At 36.9% G+C, this 24,897-nt stretch overlaps 1 protein-coding gene across 1 annotated transcript in view; it reads right to left on the bottom strand.

Moving 5' to 3' along the window:
- Positions 1–4,489: 4,489 nt before the first annotated feature.
- The window catches only part of LOC121416118 (translation elongation factor 2-like), a 30,302-nt gene continuing 9,894 nt past the window's right edge, over positions 4,490–24,897 (bottom strand). Inside the window, exons 5-15 of the mRNA XM_041609580.1 lie at positions 24,531–24,764; positions 23,348–23,461; positions 21,852–21,990; positions 20,938–21,133; positions 15,707–15,845; positions 14,753–14,980; positions 11,260–11,403; positions 10,791–11,003; positions 9,322–9,504; positions 6,633–6,765; positions 4,490–6,098 (exon numbers count right to left, since the gene is read on the bottom strand). Coding sequence (XP_041465514.1) covers positions 5,905–6,098; positions 6,633–6,765; positions 9,322–9,504; positions 10,791–11,003; positions 11,260–11,403; positions 14,753–14,980; positions 15,707–15,845; positions 20,938–21,133; positions 21,852–21,990; positions 23,348–23,461; positions 24,531–24,764 — 1,917 coding nt within the window. The 3' untranslated portion in view covers positions 4,490–5,904. The remainder of the gene's footprint in view (positions 6,099–6,632; positions 6,766–9,321; positions 9,505–10,790; positions 11,004–11,259; positions 11,404–14,752; positions 14,981–15,706; positions 15,846–20,937; positions 21,134–21,851; positions 21,991–23,347; positions 23,462–24,530; positions 24,765–24,897) is intronic.

Here is a 24,897-nt window from a genome sequence, read left to right on the forward strand (position 1 = left end):
AATAATAACAATGATGAACCTTTCTAATTGAGGCCATGCGTATGAATTAAGCTAGGTCAGTTTTTGTTCAAGTTAACTAAAAGAAATGGTGCGGAGCCCCCGTTATCCAATCATAAAACTGCATTATTTTGAAAGGTAGACTTCAAAGAATTTATCACGAAATCATTTTTCTTAAAAGTATGTTTTATCCACCTAAAAATTATATGTATCCATTTATCCATTGATCCAGCACTCATTCCTATCAATTCACAACGGACTCATCCATATACTATAAATGATTCGATTTGCATTACCGGTATTAGTCCATCACTCCTTAAGATGATTTAACTCCAGTATCGACCACTGATCTCTCCCTTATCTGGATGGGAACAATAACGCTGATTGGCCTATTCCGTGTTGAAGCACCGGAAGTTGGTACCTCCGCACGCCGAGTTCCCCCAAAAGAGCCAAAATCGAAGTAGAGTCTGGTTCACGACAATAGTATCAATCTTAATTATACTTACCAGATCAACTCTTATAACAACACTTTTCAATATGAATTTATACCTAATTCAAAGTTTAAGATGTCGTCCTGTGCCACGTATAATTGCACTTATCGTGACGACCGTGGAAACAGAGAAAAGGGGATTACTTTTCACAGATAAGACAAGCTGGTGAACTGCATAGTTGTAGACTTTATGTAGTCCCATGTGCTCAAATACATGTGTGGTAATTCTAAATTACCAGAGCAAGTTTCCAAAACTTTAAAACTTCAGGGGGGGGGGGGTAATCGATTGTTGTGATTTATCTGGAAGCGTGATAAATTTAAACCATGATTCTAATAAATATTCAGTTTATTAATATTCACAAATGTCACCAAGTTTTATGAGTTTATCAGTCATGTTTGGACAGAAGAATATCACGAGACACGAAAATACTGACCGTGTAGCCTGTATTCTGAAATTTGATTTAAGTTAAAACTGAAATCTGCCGTTTCGGAGGAGTTAAAAAAAATTTGCGAAGCATAGATCCTGACCGAAATGGACAAGGACTGGATCTACAAGGTATTCTGAAAATTATTTTATCTTTTATTTGTGAAAGGACAATAAAATTTACAAGCTAGAGGTACATGTACGGTAGGACTAGGACTTTAGGTGGTTATGTAACTTGTGGCATGTGGATTTGTGATATTTCTCTGTCAACAATAGATCGAATTATTTTTTCCAAGAAATCATTTTTTAAACAAAAGTATGTAAAAAAAGACATTAAGCTACAGAGACGGATTTACAGACTTCAGAAATTTCACAGAACTTATTTTGAGATGCCGAATGTCTTCAAAGAAAAAAATGTCTCGGTGGAGCAAAAAAAGGGGGGTTATCAACCACAAATTTAGGGGGTGATGCAAGGAAAATAACCTGACAAGCACAAAAAAATGTTATCAACCCAAAATTTAGGATGCAAAACAAAAGAAATAATCTGACAAGCATCGAAAAAAGGATATCAACCAGAATTTTAGTGCGGACCACAATGATTTTAGGGGGTCCACCTGCAGGAAAAAAATTGACAAGCAAAAAGAACAAAAAAAAGTTGTCAACATAAAATATGGGGGTCTATCCTCCACCTAAAATATAGGGGGACAGGACCCCCCCCCCCCCCCCCCGCTTCCGCTGCCTTTATGAACAAACTGGGTAGAGGTTAATTAAAGGGGAATCCAACCCAAATAAAAACTTGCTTTTATAAGGAAGGAAAAATCAGACAAGTTGATAGGTGAAAGTTTGAACAATATTGGACAAACAACAAGAAAGTTATGAATTTTTAAAAGTTGTAAATATTGGTAATCACTATACCCATGGAGACTTCAAATTGGCCGCATATGGGATGTCATAGTGATGTAAGGCAAGGACTACTCTTCCATGTACTCCAATACATATTATGGCTAAAATGTCATTTTTCCCAAAAGTTTTATTTCAAATTATATTTTTCTCTCATGAGGACATAAAACAATATACTACCTGGGTTATATTTAGATTACTGCCCCAGGGGAATGAGTACTTAGGAGTAAACCACAAATCCCTGATAATTAAGTGCATGCATATGGGATGTCATAGTGATGTAAGGCAAGGACTACTCTTCCATGTACTCCAATACATATTATGGCTAAAATGTCATTTTTCCCAAAAGTTTTATTTCAAATTATATTTTTCTCTCATGAGGACATAAAACAATATACTACCTGGGTTATATTTAGATTACTGCCCCAGGGGAATGAGTACTTAGGAGTAAACCACAAATCCCTGATAATAAAGTGCATGGCCTATGGGAAAGTTGTCCTTGCCCCTTATCATAATTTACTTACCCAGTTGCCAATTTGAAATCTACATAGTATTAGTGATCTCAATTTTAAAGAAGCTATAACTTTCTTATTGCTTGTCCGATTTCTTTCAAACTTTCACCATTCTGTTTAATTTATTTTTCTCCTTCCCAACACAACATTTTATGGCCAAGGCTGGATTCCCCTTTAAAGAGGATTGATCGATGTGACAGAAGGAGAGAGAGAGAGAAGGTCAAGTCCAACTCAGAAAATATTGATTTGAATCAATAGAGAAAAATCAGACAAGCACAATGCTGAAAAATTCATTAAAATCGGATGTAAAATAAGAAAGTTATGACATTTCAAAGTTTCGCTTATTTAAAAAAAATTGTGATATGAACAAGCCAGTTACATTCATATGAGAGAGTCGATGATATTGCTCACTATTTCTTTTGTTTTTTATAGTTTGAACTATACAATATTTCAATTTTACGAATTTGACGATTATAGGACCTCTTTGCCTGAAGCACAAAATGTTAAAATAATGAAATACCAACCGAGATGTGCATATAACTGTTAAGTGAAATGAAGCGAAACTTTAAAATGCCATAAATTTCATATTACATCCGATTTTGAAGAAATTTTCAGTGTTATGCTTGTTGAATTTTTCTCTTTTTATTCAAATCAAGTTTTTGTTGGGGTGGACTTGTCCTTTAAAGGGCGAGTCCACCTCACAGAAACGATTATTTGAATAGAGAGAAAAACCACACAATAATGCTCAAAATTTAATCAAAATCAGAAGTAAAATATGACAGTTATATTTTTAAAGTTTTACTTATGATATTTTCGGTGTTACACTTGTTTGATTTTTTTGGGGGTGGACTTAAATTAAAGGGGGTTTCAAGTCCAGTGTTATAAGCCTGCATAACCTAGAAAATCGTCGCCCTATCGATCCTAAGAGGTTATTTGGCAAACCTCCAAAATACCCCTAGACAATTCAAAGATTTCATCCATTCTTCCTTAGGTGAGAAAAACACCAACCCCTTCAAAATTATGTTTCCGAAATGTACTGGGAAAGTACCATGGTTTCAAGAAAATTGCGAATTCTGGCACCTTAAATAGATGAAGTTTTGTTTAAATAGCAAGAGCTTCAGTGTGCAGACGTACAGCTAGCGTATCGCTCACAATGCATATGCTAATGGAGCGATCGCGTTCTTTTTGGGGGAACTGGTATGGCGGACAATAGAACTCGCTGGCTTCAAACAAAGGACCCTCCCCGCATATCCAGTTAGGGGAGAGATCAGTGGTATCGACTCATTCATCTACACACACACACACACACACACCCTCACACGTTCTTTTACTGAGCCACTAGCTCAACCATCCACTGACCCACACACAAGGTCGATCAACACTTTTTGTTAACCTCTTGATTAACTCACTCGTCTACATAGTTTTCTGCTCACCGACCCACTGGCTCAACTCAAGCCGTCCATTCAGATCAACTGGCTATGACCCCGGATTTATTGACCCACTCAATTGTCCAATTCCCAGCTTAAATCATCTTTATACTCATCCATTCATCAACACATTAAGCTTAACCGCTTTATCTTCTTATTAATCCATTATTCACAGGGGCCGGGAACCGGGGGGGGGGCTTCACCTGCCCACTTTTTTTCCAAAACTGTGTACAAAATGTAAAAATGACCATATGATTGTGATTTTTAGCATGGTCAGCCCCCCCCCCCCCCCACTTTGAAAACCGTTCCGCGGCCCCTGATTCACTCTATTCACAGACCAGGGTCCTGTAGCACAAAGGTTAGCGATTAATCGCACGCTTGATTTTTACATTTGATTGTACATTGTGGTCAAATCAATCGTGGAAAAATGTTCGATCATTGCTAAGCTTTGTGTTCAGGCCCCCTAATGATCAATCACATACCATCACGTTTCATACCCACATACTCAATTCATCCACTCGCCAGGGATATTGGCAAATTAATGCCTTTACTATTTGTTCACCCATCCACAATTCATCCATTCATTTACTCATTCATTCACAGAACCACACATTAATCTACTCATTCCACTCAATTGACTCACCATTTCCTCATTCACTCCCGTCCAACATCCAAATCATCACTTCAATAACCCACTAGCTGGTGTAATGATTCAACCATCAATTATTGCAATCACATGTTTATGGTTGGTAAATATCTGGTGTTTATTTCTGTAGCATTCATCCTCTTTCCCCAAGATAATATGCAAGGGAATATACACTTTCACAATATGACTTCATACCAATACAATGAAACCATTGCCTCTTTATGCTCAGCTCGACATTGACAGGCCAGGCTCTCACACAGGCCCATGCCTGGTTGATCTTCAAGTTACACATGGCAAAACAAGCTATGAAATGGATGTGAGATTCCAGTAAATATTTAGATAACATTGAATATTCAAGTTACACGTTAAATAAAACATACATGATAACCTTAACCTACATGAACCATTTATATGCAAGCTTTTAAAGTGCAAACAAATATAGCAGGGATAATGTTTATCATGTAGAAATGCTGAATTCCTTGCTATCACCAACAAAGACATCCACAATGCTGGACAAGTCTGAGTGTAGAAACGTTTGGGTGAATCATTAACCTTACACGCTTTAATGAAAAGCTGACTAAATTGAGTACCTCAGATATAGACATGCATGAATTAGATACATGGTTACTTCCAAGTTCCTTTTATTTAATCTTGTCAAAGCTGAAATGAATTTCATATAAGAAGTATTCAATTATAAACAAATAAGATTACTGATCGGATTTTAGTGAGAACTGCACTAGAAGTAGAAGATGGGAAACATCTTGAACATTTGAATGAAATCAGATGCTTAATTTCAAAATACCAATTAATTATAAAATGAGAGATGTCCAATTATTTCTTCATTCATAATATTTGCATGAATTTTTGGATACCCACATAAAACAAATCAATTTCAAATTATAGAAGTGTCTTCGTTCACATTGCCTTTTATGGTATTAGAATTCTAAATCATCCAGCATTTACCATCAATTGGTGAGAGCAAGAATTCATATGCATTTATAGTCTTTCTGTGTTGTTTTCCAATAGAAAATACTGCAGTAAGGAAATAAATTATTAATTACATTTCAACCCTTCTTTCGTCAATCTTGTATCTTAATTTTCATGATGGAGAATATTGCATCACATATGATTTTTCATTATTATACATGAATATATCTATCAAATTGCCCACTGCCCTTCCTACAACATAAGGGATAGGGCTTCACAAAAAAGGGAATAAACAAATCACACAAGATTTTTTCCAAGAAAAAAAAGTGACATAAAAATTTGAAGAGCTACAATATGACCGGCTTGATACAGAAAGTTTCCTAGTGATACATTTCAAATTAAACATCCCAAAGAGTTATTTTGTCTGATGCTCCTTAGAAGATTCATTATTAATCAAATGCTCTGCTTGACAGGGACGATATGGTGCCGGGGGGGGGGGGGCTTGTCATGTAGATGTATGAAATTGAAATGAGGAATTTAATCCTCAAAATGCCATGAAATTTTCCGCAATGTTGTTTTCTTTACAACTTGTCGAGGTACTTATCAAGAGATGGTACATTTTCTTGGGAACCCTTGCGTTTTCTGATACCAACAACAATTGTGCCAGACTTGGTAGTAGGGTCCAAGGGGTCATCATTCATCTTTTCCCAATGGTCGAACACACACTGTGGGAAAGCTTGGCCACCAGTGTTGGAACGAAGATCGGCGGTGAATCCTAATAAAATAAGATCACAATCAAACACACATATATCAGAATCAATACAAATAAAATCTTAAGTTCCAAGAATACCAAATTACTAACAAAGTTTTTATCAAATCGTATTTATAAATCAAAATTTGATGTTTTAATTATTTCCTTTGCAAATAAGGGAAACTGAATCCGTGTTCGTAAAGAGACAGAATGCAAAATTTAGGTTCTCCCCCACCCCCCTCCTAATATTGCAAGTAACTGAGCTTCCTTCATAATGAAACTTCTTTCAAAATTTTAAAGGATAAGGATAATCTCTATATAAAGAAAATGTACTCTCCAATTCCATAGCAATCTTCATTTTCTTTAAACATTTCACTCTGATTGGGTCTCTGAGGAATTTTGTTTTTTGCCAGAAACATATTCCAAGCATAATGCTCAGTGGTTTGAGTGGCAATATCTGTATTGCATTCCAGTTGGTTCACTGTCCCATCCTATAAATGTTCCCCCTACCACAAACTTCTTTAAATCTATATAGTAAATGGAGAGCTGTATACTTACCAAAAGACTCATTGACAGGCAGGTATGCCTTGACAGCGAACATTGGGGTACCTGCAACAGCAGCCTCCTCGAACACGTGTCCACGACGTCTATTCAAAACCCCATAGATTCCGCCAACAGCAGCCTCAGGACACTAAAGAAGACACAGAAACCAGCTCTTAAACGTTGTTCCACAATAATTAAAAAGGGAAAATCAGCTTGAAATGATTAGATGTAATCTCATAAATATCATCTTGACTCCCAAATTCTATGAAAATATGTATGCATGGTCTTCCACTCCTACTTTCCAATGTCTTGCCAATTGGTAAATTGAGTACACTGTCACTATCTAAACTGCAATACTAAGGAAAGTGCCCCCCCCCCCCCATTCAAAGCAGATAGGCAAATTGCATTGCCCCATAAAAAGTCATGTGGCATCACGATGCTAACACCTAACGCAACAAATTTTGTGTCAAAAGTTGCACGAGACTTCAAAGATTGAATAACAAAATTTTTCAGAGCTATCTTTTTGCATTCTGGAATTACCGTGCAAAGCGTTGAGGGGGAAGGTAATCATGCCCCCTGCTGTTCTTTTGGGGGTAACTCGTTAACCCCTGCGTGATGCATAAATTTTGCAGCTTGTAAAGAGCCCTTCTAGAGGGTTAGGACTTTTATATATACATTTTGAAATGAAGTATTGTGCAGTAATCTTGTAGTGTTTTCTGGCTTCCTTGTGATGTTTAAATGTATTGGATTACCAATGAAGGAAAGCATAGTAAATCATTTTTGCTAAAATTATCTGTCTCACATTTCCAACAAAACTTCAGCATTTTTATTTTGCTTCTTTTGTCATGATTCTTATGTATATATACCAAAACAATAAATCTGATATAAATTGCCCATACAGTAGTTAAAAGTAGAAGGGAGTAATGTAAATTCAGAAATATTCCCAGAACATTCATTTTCACGGATTTCATGGCAAGATCAGCGAGCATGAATTTATGAACCCTAATTCTAATTAATGTTTTGAACCCAGGTAAAAATTGTGTGTAGTCTTTTGGCTAGAAGACTGCAGGGCTCGAATTAATCCAAGGCCATCCAAGGCCATGGCCTTAGATGACCTCAGAAATGGCCTTGATGCCCTTTCAAATATTTGTAGACTTAAGGCCAAAATAACTGCCCTTTTGTGCTGTGGCCTTGGTGCCCTGCGGTAATCCAGTGCATGTGCCCCATTGAAAAGTGCATTTGTTATCGATGCCCTTTTTTTGGTGGCCTTGGATGTCCCATAAAGTGAAAACTGCCTGCCCTTTCCCTTAAGTGCCCTTTTAAAAAATGGCCTTGCCCCTTTAAATTCTTAATTCCAGCCCTGAGACTGCATAATTTGACCTGTAGAGGGTGACATTTAGAGGCCTGGTCACAGAGCCCGAGCGTTGTTAGAGCGGAGAAAAAAAAATCATCACCACTTGCTACCGTTCACCATTTTCGATTTCAATTGTTTATTTTTTTTGTTTTCAATTTTTTCCCCAATTTTGTGAACAAAATTCGACCCTCTCTCCCTACCGCTCCACGACCGCTCCAACAACGCTTGGGCGGTGTGACCAGGCCTTTGGCAAGCAAGCAAGCTTCTCATCGCATACGGCCATGCAGGATAAGCATCACGATAATTTTTTTTTTCTAATGTGATAATTTTTTTTACAGTCGCAGATCGGTATTCGAATTATGATGTCGCTTGAAATAAAAACTGCTTTTGCCGTTTTATTGGTGTTTAGGTCTGTTTGATAGTCTGATGTTTGCCTTAGTTTTCAAGAAAACGTCTCGTCAATCGCCAAGGTGAGTTAATTGATCCCATGTACTAGTACTTTGAATTGCCGTAGTGCCCCGGTCTCTATCCTGCGCTCAACCCTATACCAGGCCAGCATTGCTTCCATTTAGCCTCCCCTCTTGTCTGCCCCACAAAGAGAGGTCGCACTAAATGTCACAACAGCTAATGAACGGAACAAAACAATACTGAATAACGCTACTGAAGAGCTAGAATACTAGGAGAAAATATAATTTTGTTGCCTGAAATAATAATTAAGACCAGCCACAAACTGGAAAGGAGGAAGTGACTTTGTGGTTGTGGAGTATGCAGCACGAATTCAAGAACCCGCAAATATGTTTTGAAGCGGTCCAGTGCAAAAAAAAATTAACTCGCACCAAAATAACAGCATTTACTGTAAATCTTTGCATGGTCAAAGTATCACAGACAAAGCACCTCTTTCACATAAATGCCAGGAGTAATAACTCTGAACAATGAACCTGACTTTGGTTTGTTTGTGACGAGGCTTTCATCAAACACACTTCCTTGGTCTGCAGGAAGATGTATTGATTTTTATTAATTTGTAAACAAGGTACAACTCTCCCATATTCAGTAGTTTTGAAAAAATGTACCCAAAGCAAAACAAAACCATGAAAAATCCAAAAATACAGGACAAAGGGGTTTAAATGGGGACATTTGTGGTCATGCAAAAATGCGCACAAAGCACCTATACGAGTGAGTATTGATGCGAACGAAACACACAAAGAGTTAAGATCTTAGCTTTGTTTCATGCAAGATGTGTCCCTTAATTTCTGGCACTGGCCACTCCTTGTAAACAAATATCATGGCTAACATCAAGAACGTTAATATAACAATTGTGTCAGACAGACCCCCCAAAAATGAAAAACTTACCTGGATCTCAACCAGATAGACGGGTTCTAGAAGCCTGGGACCTGCAGTAAGTTGGCAGGCCATTAGACAACGACGTGTAGTTGGAATGATCTGACCACCACCACGGTGTATAGCATCTGTATGAAGGGTCACATCGAGTATGTTGAACCTTGCACCACGTACATTTTCTTCAGCAAGGACACCCTATGAAAATAATTAGGAAACATTCAACAAATGCCTTGAAATCTTTGATATAGTTAGTGACTGTCTGGGAGTTGTCTATTTGTTTACATCCTACATGGTCTAATCCCACTCATTTCATTAACCTATTTTGTCGTTTCCCTATTTAGGCGCTTGTTGAAAATATTTGCAATCAATTGCAATATTCAGATGAAAATTTACAAGTCATATATCAACTTTTACTTAAGCAAACCAAGTTATACTTCTTGATGCAAGAAGCAGACCATCAATCAATTGCAAATCTGTAATAAAGTGCATGGCTGTCAATGGAATGGGGGGCCTGAATCGATTGCAAGTTTCTTGCAACACCCCTTTAGGCTATACCAATATTGTGTGTAACCAGTCTAGCAGTATTCATTGGAATATAAAAATCTCAAATTTAGAACTATACAATATCAAACTTAGAATAACATACTTTTGTGTTTGATTTACACAAGATATATGTACAAACTGAAACCCAACTTAAAGGTATTGTTTTAACTTTGTGAGCAGCCTATTAAAAAAAATTCTCAAACCAAGATGAAACATGTGTACAAGTGCATGTATTAGAACTAATAAACCCTGAAAACAACCATTACTGAGAATGAAAAGCTAAAACTACAAAGCAAACCTGGATTTTGTAAATAGGTGTCTTATAGACGCCTAAATACTACACATAAGTGTATGGGATGAAATTAAGATGGTGTTTCCGGTCACTTTATATTTCAATTTTTGAAGCACTAAATAATTATCTTCGAACGCAATTTTTTCTGGGCTTCATTTTTGTAACATATCACAGACACAGGTGACAAGTGTGACCTTCTAGGTCAGATTTTTAAAAGTCAAACCAATGATAACCAATCACTTTAATGTTCATGGAGGGACAATTAAAAGTTCATTCTTAAATGTTTTTCTATGTTTTAGGCCATCGCCAAAAGAGTCAGCATGGATCCTTAGATATATACAAATATTGTGAAATTAAAATCAAACTGAAACTTCAGTGATATCCGTTTCATTTGGCCACAGAACATAACACAATGTTTATCAAGTTTAAACCAATTTACTTTCTAAGTTACTTTGATAAACCAGCAAATCTATTATTTTGACCCCACTGTGACCATCTACTCCAAAACAGCTCCACCCGACATCACAATGTTAAAGTTTTGTAAAACTATTCAAACATTTTTAGTGTTAACAGTCAATTGAGCATCATTTTAAGATTTTGACTCGGGCCTAATCTGAACAAGCTCTGAACAGTTGCTTTTACTGACCTCCTTTGTGTACCACTGGAATCCAGCAACTACACTGTCTTTGATCTCGTTCAGGTACTGCACTCCCTTGGCACAGTCGATCAACAGGTTGGGACCGGTTCCGTCTGGACCAAAGCACCAGATCTTACGTGCTTCATTTACATCAAAGTTGTGAGTGTCAACCAAAAAGCGACCTCGAATTTTGGGGTCCTGCCTGCTTGTGATATCCTTACCCTGTCAATCACAATCAAAAGAATGCATCATTCATTATCATAAAGAAAGTTATTTCCAACCAAAAACATGAATTTGGAAACACAACATCAAAACCAGACCTGCCAACCTCTGGGAATGAGAAAGTGTATTTCGTCATCCATTCCTCTATTTTTCGTCCAAGAACTGTATTTTCTCAAATTGAACTCATACACAAATACTTTGTAAATTGGCAAGTACTAGAAAAGTCATGTAGACACAACTTGTGCCTCTAACTTACTTCATCAATTTGTTCAGGAAGGCCATCTGGCAAAGGTGCAGCTCTCATGAAGAGACGATTGTGCTTGTTGGGTGACTTGGCCAGACAAGTCAGACTTGATTCTTCACTAACAGTCTCACGATAAGACACTACAGGATCAGATTTCTGTCAAGAAAAAAAAGATGTTGATTACCAATTAAGAAGGCATAAAATAATTCCTTTACTTCCAATGTCATTATAAATCAATATCACATTGACTAGGAGCATGCACTCAACGAATCGCGCGATATTTTCGCCGTGCGAAATTTTTTGACCGCGCCGGTCGCTGACATTTTACTTTCAAGTCTTGCGCAACTTTTGAGACCAATTTTGCGTCACCCGGGTACGTGGTTCCGAAATTACGCAACATTATGTAAGTGCATGTCAGACCGGAAATTGCTCAAAAACGTGATTTCGTGTACAAAGTCAATGCAAATTGTGTTTTCAACCAAAATTCATAAACGTTTGATTATTTTTAGTTTTTCTAGTCTAAATGTATTAATTTTATGCTTTTTATGATCAGAAAAGAGTCCCCAACAAATTTCATTGAAAAAACAATAAAAAACAAAAGGTCAAAAAAACAATGAAATACATAAGAAATTGCAAAAAACAATACATAAGAAAATGATTTGATATCACAATTTTTTTCATGTACACTTGCTAAGGACACCACAAAGAGTTTCTATACCAAAAATTAGTACATTTAGAGCTTTATTTAGGGAGTTAGAGGGAAAAGTGTGATTTCGCATACTAATTACGCATGAATTAGCATAATCACTTAAAGGGGAAGTTCACCCTGACAAAAAGTTTATTGTAAAAATAGCAGAAAAATTAATGAAAAATATTGCCGAAGGTTTGAGAAAAATTCATCAAATAATTAAAAAGTTATTAGAATTTCAATTATTTGATTTGTGACGTCATATGCGAGCAGCATTCCTACATAGCGAATGGTAAAAAATCAATGAAATGTCATTTTCTCAGAAAATTGAAAATGGTTTTCACTGTAACTTTTGTATATCAATAGACAAATCGTTTCACACCCGATCATGAAAAGAAAACAAAATTAAGTCATCAGGAACCATACAAAATTTGAAATTTATGCATTTTATATTACATAACACATGGGGCAGCTGCTCGTTTATGACGTCACAAATCCAAAACTTTGAACTCTAATAACTTTTTTACTCTTTAACGGATTTTCCTCAAACCTTCACCGATATTTTTTACTATTTTTTCTGCTATTTTTACAAGAAAGTTTTCTTCAGGGTGAACTTCCCCTTTAATAGCGATTCGCATGAAATAAATTACTATACAATCTTGTAGATTATGCCCCAGGCAACCCGTGTGCCAATTTTCGGCGCGATCTCGCAGTCGACGGCCGAGATCTTAGGGGGGGGCCTGGGAGGCCCCCCCCTGGGCCATAGGAACTCCCAAAATACCCCGGCCTAGATAGGGTTAAAGGCAAGCCTTGAAATAAGTGGGCGCTGAGCGCAAATTCGCGCTCATAACGCCATCAATTGCGCCCATGAAGCCCCAAAATCATCAAAATTTTGACGACCGGGCGCAAATATTTTCCAGGTAATTGCGCCCGCCGTGAGTGAGCAGTGAAGCCATACCATACATGTAATTTAAATATCTGTAAAGCCAAAATCAAATACTAGTAACTTTCAATTTACGATAAACACAGTTTAAAATTGCCAAGTGCGTCTTTTTCTCTGTACCATAAAAAGTGAGCTACGTCCGTCTTTTTTTTCCTGTAATACATATGCGCGCGTTCTTCCGGTAGCGGTTTTTCCATACTTCACCATGTGCAATTTCTAATGCACACATTTCCAGTCGGGATATCACAATTCTGTGATATAGTAATTCATATTGCACAGGAGATAAATCCCTGTTCACAGCACATACGATGTGCAAGTCTTTTATCCTCACAGTCGCCGACCGTGCTTGTCAAAACGGAGCCTTAATAATCCAAAATAACTTAGCTTATAGTTGTGAATTGTAGCTTTTTAATTTCTTTCCTGGAGAGGGGTAAATATCAGACAATAAATAATCTAACAAGGCTCCATCTAAAAAAAAAATAAGGAGGACGCCGCGTGCACTTGTGTGTGGTGTTAGCAAGCCAGTTTTGAGCTCATGTCTGCCAGAGCTCTGGGTGAGAATTCTATCAGTAATGGCCTAAGTGATGGTGATTTTCCGTTTGAGATAGAGTTTAGATTTCATGTTAATTTTTGAAAACTGTCAAAAAACTTTATGATTTCTTCATTGTGATGAATATTTAAGTTATTAATGAATACATTTTCACCGAATTCAGACTCTCCCAGAATGAAAGGCATTTTCTGTGGAGATCTGCGTTTTCAAATAACTTGTGAAAAACTTAAGGTACGTGAACCTACAATACATGTACATGTACATAGCCTGTGGCTATGTGCTGGAATTTGAATAGACTGAGTTATTTATTGATTTCGTATATGCAATCCAAGTGCACCTCACAGCCACAATCACACACAAACACTCACCCACTCCCATGATTCAAACCATAAAAAAAGCCTTAAAAATTATTTTTTTTTTTGTAAATTTATTATTTGATCTGAATTCTCTCTTTCTCCATCTCTCTCTCTCTTTTTTTAATTTTTATTTTATTAATTTATTTAGATTTTTTTTTTGGGGGGGGGGTTCATTGATCATGGTTCATTAAAGACGAAAAATAAATAAGCCCATGTGTGTGTGGTTGTAAAGGGGATGTGGAGTGAGGGTGTCAAAACACTTAAACATTTAAATCTGATTTCTTAAATGTTTGAATAAGCCTAATACTTAGCATATGCTATTCATTTACTAATAAAAAATTGCAGGAGCTGCGCTTACTATAAACAAATTTGCGGTGTGGTTCACCGTTATATATATATTTTTTTAAATTGCCCCTGGTTCCAGAAAATTGCCCCGGTTCCTGTAAAAAGCCCGTGAGCCGGGGGCAATTTAAAAAAAAAATTGCCCCCGGCTCACAGGTGCTTATTTCAAGGCTTGGTTAAAGGCAAAAACATACACAAAAAACAAAATTTAGGGCAAATTTCATACCCTTATTTGCATAATTAATCAATTAAAAATATAAAGAATTAATTTTTTTTTTAATTTTTGCCATATAGTCTAGTGGTTTACATCCGGCTCTACGTGCGTGCAAATTTTCGCAGCGATCGCACGATCAGCGGCCGAGATCTGAGGGGGGGTCAAATTGACCCCCCTCCCCACCCACCCCCCGGTATATACTGGTCTGAAATAGCCCAGTTAAGATAAATTTAAACTAAATTTGAATAATTTTGGTACAGTTAACTATCAAATTTTGTTGCGGGTGGCATGCGTGCCAATTTTTATTGCAATTGCGCCATCAGCAACAAAGATCTGACGGGGGTTGCCAAAGAGCTATACGATTTCAAAATAACCTACACTATCTGGGATTAAGTTGATAAAAGGCACTTACCTTTAGAGGAATACCAGCATGGTCTTCTTCCAGATCCTTGAGACAGATCTCTAGATGAAGCTCTCCAGCTCCAGCTACAATGTGTTCTCCAGACTCTTCAATTAGACATTGAACCATAGGATCAGACTTGGCTAGACGCTTCAATCCCTCTACAAGCTTGGGAAGTTGGGAAGGGTCCTTGGCTTCAACGGCCACACGTACCACAGGACTCACAGAGAACTTCATGGTCTGTTGGCACAATCATATTTCATCACAAATTAAATCTATGAATTATCCCATAGCCTTCATTCCAACCTGGTGATCGTTTCCCTTATAATTCAGTTATTACCACATGAGAACTTAACAGATTGATGAAGTAAACAAATGCGCATACATTTCTTTCTTTGCATCTGCTGATTAGAACTGTTTGATGGAGAAATTCATATCTGCTACATTTTCTCTTCATTAAAAAAGCAAGTTAAACAATGTAAAATAAAATAAATGACATGAGATGTATTTGCAACATATTGGGGATCCATTTACTAGACAAAATCAAGAATAAGGATATAAGATTATGTTATCCCAAACAAAATAAGAGAGGAAGCCCCCCAAAATGCATGAAGTGGTTCCGTCGAGCACGCCATATACCCCAACCCACTATCCAAGTCTACTTGTAGGCCTACAGACATAACTTTGAAAAGAGCACACCACCAGGATGTCTCCTTCAAGATCAAGAGACCAAGTCAGATGTGATGTGGGATCAATCCCAGGGTTAGAACTGAATGGAAAAGGATCAAGGAAAAGGTTCAAGGAAAAGGTTCAAGGAAAAAGATCAAGGTTCAAGGATCACACCATTGTATGCACTCAAGTCAGTAAGTCAGAGGCTTTCTTTGTTGGACCAAACTTTAACGGAGTAGGTTTCCCCCTATACAGACTTTCTGCTTGTGTTTAAAGTTCAAGAGTAATTAATCTTACTTTGATGTTATGGGCATTTTCAAAGGTGGTGATTGTGCCAGTCTTCACAAGATACTGATCAACGCCAACCAGACCACAAATGTTGCCACATGGGACTTCCTCGATGGGTTCGGTGTATCGACCCATCATAAGAATGGTCCTGTTTAATCAAAAAGATAAAGTAACCAATTTATACACAATCATAATCCACATAAGTACAGTTGGGGCCAGAAGTTTACATACACCTGGTGAAAAATATATTTTTCTCATTTTTTCATCATTTTTTGTCCCTCAACCAGTTGTATTGCCAATTAGATTAGAAGAATTATCCATATACTTTATGCCCAATGTGTATAATTCATATAAAATGCTCAGATATTTTTAACATGGCTTATAATATCTACATTTCTGAAAAATCAATGGGTCAAAAGTTTACATACACTTCACTGTTGAAGTGGTAAAATGCGTTTAAAAAGAGGTGCCATGGCTTTCAAGTGGACTTGGTTTCCTTTTAATGACTTGAGGAATGTGATGCTATAATGTCAATTGAATAATGACTGCAGAATTATGCATACCTCTTCCTTGGACATTTGAAGCATGATTCACATTCCATCTTTGTCAAGCAAAGCTAGAATATGACCGATGAATAGGTTTTTTACTTTTGAGTAGACTAAAAAAATGGCAAAAAATGTTGCCCCGAAGTTCCTGCAGAGATTCAGTGTTGTTATCTATAAATGTTACCACCAATACCATGTTGATCAGCACTGCAACATTAGCACCATGGAGAAGTCAAAGCATTATACCGAAGACCGTAGGAAATGTGTTGTTGATTTACACAAGTCTGGTTCCTCTTTAGGAGTCATATCAAAGACTCCAATCATGCCTCGTGCCTTTGTGCAAACCATATTACGCAAGCATAACACTCTCGGCACATTGCAGACTCTACCAAGATCAGGGAGAAAGCGAAAACTCAACCAGACAGCAGTACACAGGATTGTCCGTACAGTTCAGCTTAACCCATGGTTGACAAAAAAGAGATTTGCCAGGATCTTCATGATCTTAAGGTTTGAGGAAGCAAGGTATTCCTCTCTACCATAAAGCGAGTCATCCATGATCATAGACTGAGAGGCTGCAGGCCGGGGAAGAAGCCTTAAATCCACGACCAACACCGTACAGCCAGACTGAAGTATGCTAATGAACACCTGGGCAGTGGCGGTGGCAGCAGCATGTTGTGGGGATGCTTTGCAGCAAGTGGTACTGGCTCACTCCTGAAGATGGATGGCACCATGAAGAAAGAGGACTACCTGAAAATTCTTCAGCTAAACCTGAAAAGGTCTGCTAAGAACCTCAATCTTAGTCAAAATTGGGTTCCAACATGACAATTAACCCCAAACACTAGAGTCCAGACCTGAACCCTATTGAGAACCTATGGACAGAACTCAAAAAGCATGTTCGGTCAAGGAAACCAAGGAATGTGACTCAAGTCAATGTCATCTGCCAAGAGGAGTGGTAAAAAATCCCATTGGAGGTCTGCAATGAAGCTAGTGTCGAATTGTCCACGTAGGCTGAGAGATGTGAAGACGAATGGAGGCAGTGCTACCAAGTATTACATGTATTAGGGCTGGTGTATGTAAACTTTTGACTCTCCAATAAACTGGAAATATATATATTATGAACCATATATATGTCTCCAAGTGTTTTATTTGAAGTATATGCCAGATATATTTAGAAAAGACCACAGTTGTCTGCATCCATGAAATCATATGTTGGCAGGAATGAGTGAAAGTGTAAAAATTTGAGGATCACTGTTTGTCTACTAGGTGTATGTAAACTTTTGGCCCCAACTGTATATACAAACATAACCATTTACAGGGGAAGTTCACCCTGACAGCAGAAAAAAAAAATATTGGTGAAGGTATGACTGAAAAACGAAACCGAGATTTAGTGATGAATTATCATAACTTAATCATAAATACAATAGACAAATGACCTACCAACGTAAAGCTTAGAATCTCCTCTTTCATCTGATACTTATTAGATTATTCCTCATTCACACATGAGTGAGCAAAAACAATTCAAAGAAAGGATGCCAAAAACTCATTTGGCGGGGGATATCTAAATTTCAAAAAAAGTCACATGACTAAAAAGTTTAATATCTGCTCTTTTATTTGATACCTTAATCACAAAAAAGTGGAATGCCTCTGGCCGTCTCACCTGCATCACGCGATTCAACATAGCAGCAGTGCTGACTTTGAAAACTACTAGAACTCGCACAAGATGTACAGTGATACTTGGTTACTCTTATTTCCAAGTTTTATGAACTAGACCAATAAACTTACAGAAATAGGATGGGAATTCAACAAATACCCCCAATGTGGCCAAAGTTCATTGACCTCACATGACCTTTGACCTTGATCATGTGACCTAAAACTCACACAGGATATTCAGTGATACTTGATTACTCTTATGTCCAAGTTTCAATAGTCAGATCAATAAACTTGCAAAGTTATGATGGTAATTCAACAGATACCCCCATTATGGCCAAAGTTCATTAACTTTTGACCTTGGTCATGTGACCTAAAATGCACACAGAATGTTCAGTAATACTTGATTACTCTTATGTCCAAGTTTTATGAACTAGACCAACATACTTTCAAAGTTATGATGGTAATTCAACAAATACCCCCAATTCGGCCAAAGTTCATTGACCCTAAATGACCTTTGACCTTGATCATGTGACCTGAAACTTGCAAAGGATGTTCAGTGATACCTGATTACTATTATGTCTAAGTTTCATGAATCAGATCCAAAAACTTTTAAAGTTATGATAATTCAACAGATACCCCCAAATCGGCCAAAGTTCATTGACCCTAAATGACCTTTGACCTTGGTCATGTGACATGAAACTCATGCAGGATGTTTGGTGATACTTGATTAACCCTATGTCCAAGTTTAATGAACTAGGTCTATATATTTTCTAAGTTATGACTTTTCAAAACTTAACCTCAGGTTCAGATTTTGATGTTGATTCCCCAACATGGTCTTAGTTCATTGACCCTAAATGACCTTTGACTTTGGTCATGTGACATGAAACTCTAATAGGATGTTCAGTAATACTTGATTAACCTTATGGCCAAGTTTCATGAACTCAGTCCATATACTTTCTAAGTTATGATGTCATTTCAAAAACTTAACCTTAGGTTAAGATTTGTTGTTGACGCCGCCGCCGCCGGAAAAGCGGCACCTATAGTCTCACTCTGCTATGCAGGTGAGACAAAAATGGTCAAGAAGTAAAAAAGTTATGATCCCTCGAAACAATGCTTGTATTTCCATAATTTTATTAAATAAACGTGTTTTCACCAGTTTCCCACAGAAGCTATCGCACGGTATTCAAAAGAGTTAATGTATGGCTGATCGTTTACAAAATGGAGCGTCATGTGAGTTTGAACGCTAGCCTGTAAAACCTATTCATTTTCTGAAATTGAAATTCAAGCCTTATTTCAAATAACCAGAATTTTGTTATTCCTTGACCATTTTCTGTAATTGAGGTATCAAATTAAAGAGCAGATATTGAACTTTTTAAAAATGTGTTGTTTTTAAGCCCAAATACGGCCCGCCAAGTGACTTTTTGGAATCCCCTTTTCAAATCGTTTTTGCTCACTCATGCGTGAATGAGAAATAATTTAGGTAATTTCAGATGAAAGAGGAGATTCTTAGCTTTAAAATGGTAGGTCTATTGTATTTGTGATTAAGTTATAATAAATAATCGATAAATCTCGGTTTCGTTTTTGTGGGACGCACTGTATAGCCCTGGCTATTTTTTTTTTTTTAAACATTAAGTTTGTAATTGTTTTAACACAATGTCAGTCGTAAAGAACATACAGTACCAGTCAAAATTCCTTGACTCCCTTTACCCATTTATACCAGAAAATGGATGCGGTCCACTGACTCTATTGTTCTCTGGTTTTAACAGGTCTTAAATAGTGATTGAAAGAATTGTGACTGGTAGTGCAAAATCCATTTTTTTTCAATCAGTAAAAATATAACTAATGATATATTTATGATTTTGGCTATATAGAGAATTTGCATTTGACTTGTACATAAAATCACGTTTTTTAGTTAAAGTGATTGGTTAACATTGGTTTGACTTTTAAAAAATCTGAGCTAGAAGGTCACACTTGTCACCTGTGTCTGTGATATGTTACAAAAATGAAGCCCAGAAAAAATTGCGTTCGAAAATCATTATTTAGTGCTTCAAAAATTGAAATATAAAGTGACCGGAAACACCATCTTAATTTCATCCCATACGCTTATGTGTACTATTTAGGTGTCTATAAGACGCCTATTTACAAAATCAGGGTTTTTCCTTGTAGTTTTAGCTTTTCATTCTCAATAATAGTTTTCAGGGTTTATTAGTTCTAATACATGCATTTGTACACATGTTTTATCTTGTTTTGAGAATTTTTTAAATCAGCTGCTCACAAAGTTAAACAATACCTTTAATTATGGGTCCGACATACACTTGTCTAATGTTATGTAACTTCAGAGCTGCTTACCCCAGTGTCAAGAATTTGGTCTTGAAAGTTGTGCGGGACAAGGAGAAAAATGTAATATAACGTCGAAATACAAACTTTTTGTATTACAGATTTATTGTGATAAATGTTGAGGGAAGGGACTGTTTCTGTCCAGTTTTTTTTTGTTATTAGAATTTTAATGTTTCAATATGTGACGTCACGTATCATGAATTAAGAAAATCAATTAAATGTCATTTTTTCAAAAAAATGAAAAATGTTTTTATTGTACCTTTAGTATATCGACAGATTATTTCACAACTGCTCATGAAAGAAAAATTAATTCATCACGAAATCTATGAGATTGGGAATTTTCTGCATTTTTTAATTTTGGGAAATATCTGCTTTGGTTTGGAATCACCCAAATGCATAAAATCATTATTTGGCTGTAAATCTGTAACTTTTATGAGTTTTGGTTGCATGCAGAATTTGCATTGGATTTGTACAAGAAATCACGTCTTTGAGCAATTTTGGGTCTGACATGAACTTACAAAATGTTACGTTTCTTCATAACCACATACACCCCCCCCCCCCGCATCGCAAATTTGGTCGTAGTAGTTAGCAAGACTTGGAGGAAATAAGTCATCAAACGTTGCAATCGTGCAATCCAGGCGCAACAAGAATCAAAATACCCCGTGCCGGTTCAGCTTTTAACAGCACAGCAATTATTTTCCAACATACCTCTGAATGCTCTTTTGGAACAAGTCTTCCTTCTTGCCTGGGATGAAGTTTGGCCCCATGATGCGACATTTCAGACCTGTGCTGATAACGCCAGAGAAGACACGACCAAAAGCAAAGAAGCGACCTTTGTCAGAGGTTGGCACCATCTTAGAGATGTACATGCACAGAGGAGCCTTGGGGTCACAGTTCTTGATTCCTTGAAGTAAATAAGAACAGAATGGTTCATCCAACAATGTCAAATAATAATAATAACAACCTGATGTAGGATTTGATTAACAATAACAAGATTGGAATAATAATTATATTTGCTTATATAGTACATATACATAATAAATGCAGCATATTAACCTGGTTAAAGCAGAGCAGCTGTTACCTGCGCTGCATATCAAGGGGAAAATTCCTGCCAGGTTCCTATTTACCTCACTTATGTCGAGTGCAGCACATTGCGGATCATGATCTTAATGAAGTACACTACGCCATGGCTTGGATTTGAACCCACGACCCTGTTTCAAAGTCTGGAGACTAATCCACTGGGCCACAAGGTTCCAATTAAATCTCAGGAAGACAAGTTCCTAAAGCATTCAGGACTATGTGATATGTATAAACCTTTTAAACTGAATTTAAAGTTAAATTGACAAGACTGAGGATGCAATACCGATAGAATAATGCTGCAGTTACATTTCCCCTGCTGCCGCTGCTGCTGTTGAAATCAGCCATTTTATTCAATGTGGCTGGTACAAAAATGTTAACGGCCATTTTCAACTCGTCGCCCTCCAGGCACAAGTTGCGAGATTTTTCTAAATGGTACCTGGTAATATTTTCAAAATTCCATATAGTTGTGCAAATGAAGTAACATGGTCATTATCTAAAAAAAAATGAATTGTCTTAATTAAAAAAATATATATATCACATACCAAGAGCTAATACATCGTCATGAGGTCCTTCATACAGCATTTCCATACGGTATTTCTGAGCAGTTTGTGGTGATGGAAGGTGGATAGTGATCATCTGAAGCATAGTCTCACCGGCAGGTATCCATTTGCGCATGATGGCCTGTATCAAGTACATGCAGTAATCTGTAATTTCTACTCTTGTATACATTCAATGAATCTGAACAAATAGTCATGACCATCACAGGAGCTGTAATTCAAGCATTGATATAGTATACATTCAGCATCTCTCTCTTTCTCTGCAGCACACATACCAACTGCATAGCTCTACCACATACACAAAGTGGATTACCACTATCAGTCTTGCTCGAATCGTGCACTTTACTGGACGCAAGCATTAAAGTTGTATCTTTGATATTCATTTTTTGTTATTCTTTACTAATTCTTTCTCCTTTCAAAACTCTCCATTTTGACTGGATTCCCCTTTCAAGTCTTATTGTAAACAGGGTTCATGAAAAATATGATACCATTTCTGTAAACAGCCACCAAATGTTATATGCACATGTATATTCCACTCATTGCCTCGTATGATAAAATCATCATCTCACTCTCTGTAGCAGTAGAGTGCTCAAGGATGAAGTAAACAATGTCTATTGCTTGGATGGCAAGTAACTCGCTCACTCGTTAATGTCATTTTATTAGGCAATAAACAAGAGATGTTTACATCTACTCACAATGGTAAGGTTGTACCACATCTACTAGATTTAGCTCTACACTTTCAAATATCAAAATAATTCATCCAGAATGCAGAATTTAAATTCATTCTGTTCAAATTCCTTTTAAACATGAATGATTTTGCTACATAGAAATTCAGTCTTGTATCTCTATTCTTGATTCCGATACCATCTCCATCCATCTCCAATCCATTTTTCACTACTTCTAAACCTAGCCAATAAACATTCATCACTGCGACTTTGCTACCAATTTACAGTGTGACGATGTGCTCTATAGAATAGTGCTTCAACCATGCAATAATTATAAATCAACAAAACAAGTGTGTGTATATTTTTATGTATAAATTGATTATGTTCGCCACTCAAACATACAGCATTGTGGAAGAGGTTGAGTTGAACCGCGAATGAAGGCTTCTGTACTCTATAGATGATTCCTGCAAAACTCAATACACACACCCCTTCCCAAGAATTTTGCAAATGCAATAAGAGAATTTGGACAGAAAAAATATTGAATATATGATGAGGATTTAGATTTTTTTTTTCTTGCTGGGGCACTGTCACAATGTACTGATCCCGGAACTACCATGGAATCGTCTGATAGTCTAATCCCGGATTAGAGAACACTACCCTAATTTCTCCCGTGTATTGGACCTTTTTCTAGTTCTTTTCACAATTCTGAATCAGCAAACTATCATCTTCTCTCCAGCTGATGCTGATGAGAATCATCAGCAGTAATGCTCATTGTAGTAGCAAACTGCCAAAGACAGTGGTAAATGGTTTACTGACCTTGATAAGAGGCTTCCCCTCCAAATCTTTGTCGTCACCAGCGAGTTTGATGTCCAGCTTCTCGAGAAGTTTTTTTGTCTGCTCTTTCTTGAAGTTCATGACCGCATCAAACATCTACAAATACAAAACAAATCAGTGAAAATTACAATGTTTACGAGATTCCCAAGCAAGATTGTTTCTTAAATGCATGTAATCACCTCCTAGTTGGAATATCAAGTATGAATTCATACAAATTGAAAGTCTGAGCCAATAAATAACTATAATACTTCACAGTTCTTGTTAAGATAACAAGTCTAATATGTTACAAAAATACTCTGAATAAGCATAACAACTATCTCTTTGCATCCTTTCATGCATGTTATGCAGATATTTTCAGTGCTCCTTTTATCATTAGGTGTGAAGCTATCATAAAAGTAGTTCATCTTAGCCATTCTCAAAATGTACTTCGGAGCATTTTCATAACCAAAATGCAGGGACCAATGCAAGGTGTAAATGTACTTGTTTTTTAAGTTTTACAGATATTTTTCCAACTACCCGCAGCTCAAATTACTGGCCAATTTGCTTGTGCTATTTTCTTTGATCAACACACACAAGTGAACAAAGTCATCAAACTACTATGTGTACTCTACTACATGTACATGTATGGCAGAACCTACCGCATCATCCAAATCCAAGTCTACTATTGATGCATAGTGCTAATAACAACTCATATGTTAACATTTTAAGAACCCAAATATATATTGATGATTTGTAAATAATTCTTTCAGAATATTCTCCCAACTTCCTTTGCTACACCCTCAAAAAGTGACATCATTAGTAAATCTTCAGCTGATTGTTAACAGTGAGTTAACAAAGGAACAGCGGAATGTAGTTTGCATTAGCATTCTACTAGCTACATAAATGAGATAAAGGCAAAACATACACAAAAAAAAATTTAGGGCAAAATAATTTGCATAATTGATTAAGAAATATATTGAAAATAAAAAAAATCAATATTTAGACATTTTACAATAGAGTCTTGTATTTTCCATCTGGCTCTATGCATGTGCAAATTTTGGCGGCGGTCAAGCAATCAGCAGCTTAGATCTGGAGGGGGGTCAAATTTACCTCCACCCATATATCCTGAAATAGCCCAGTAAAATTAGGGTTAAATCCACAATCAGGTAGTCAAGTTGGGGTATACCTTGTAGATAGGATCCAGGATAAACTGACAGAATCCTCGTACATAGCCTTCACCTCCAACCTTGTTCCATTTCTTCTCTTTGGGGTTGAAGTACTGGTCACCCCAGAGTCTCTTCATAAGCTTGGCTGGTTCAATCTTGAACTTAGAGGAATAGATCTCGGCAAACTGCTTCAGAGTGAAAGCCCATCCATGGAGGCCAGATCCAAAGCCTACAGTTCCTGCCGATGGGTCAACCTATTTTACAAAATACATTGTTAAATGTCAGTACAGGAAAAGTGGTATTTCAGGAACCATTGTCACCATCTTAAACATCTGTTAAGTGCTTAGAAATACTGTCTTGCTGTAAGGGAACCGGATTAAGGACAAA

This window comes from Lytechinus variegatus, chromosome 5, assembly GCF_018143015.1.
Source record: "Lytechinus variegatus isolate NC3 chromosome 5, Lvar_3.0, whole genome shotgun sequence".
Lineage (NCBI taxonomy): Eukaryota > Metazoa > Echinodermata > Echinoidea > Temnopleuroida > Toxopneustidae > Lytechinus > Lytechinus variegatus.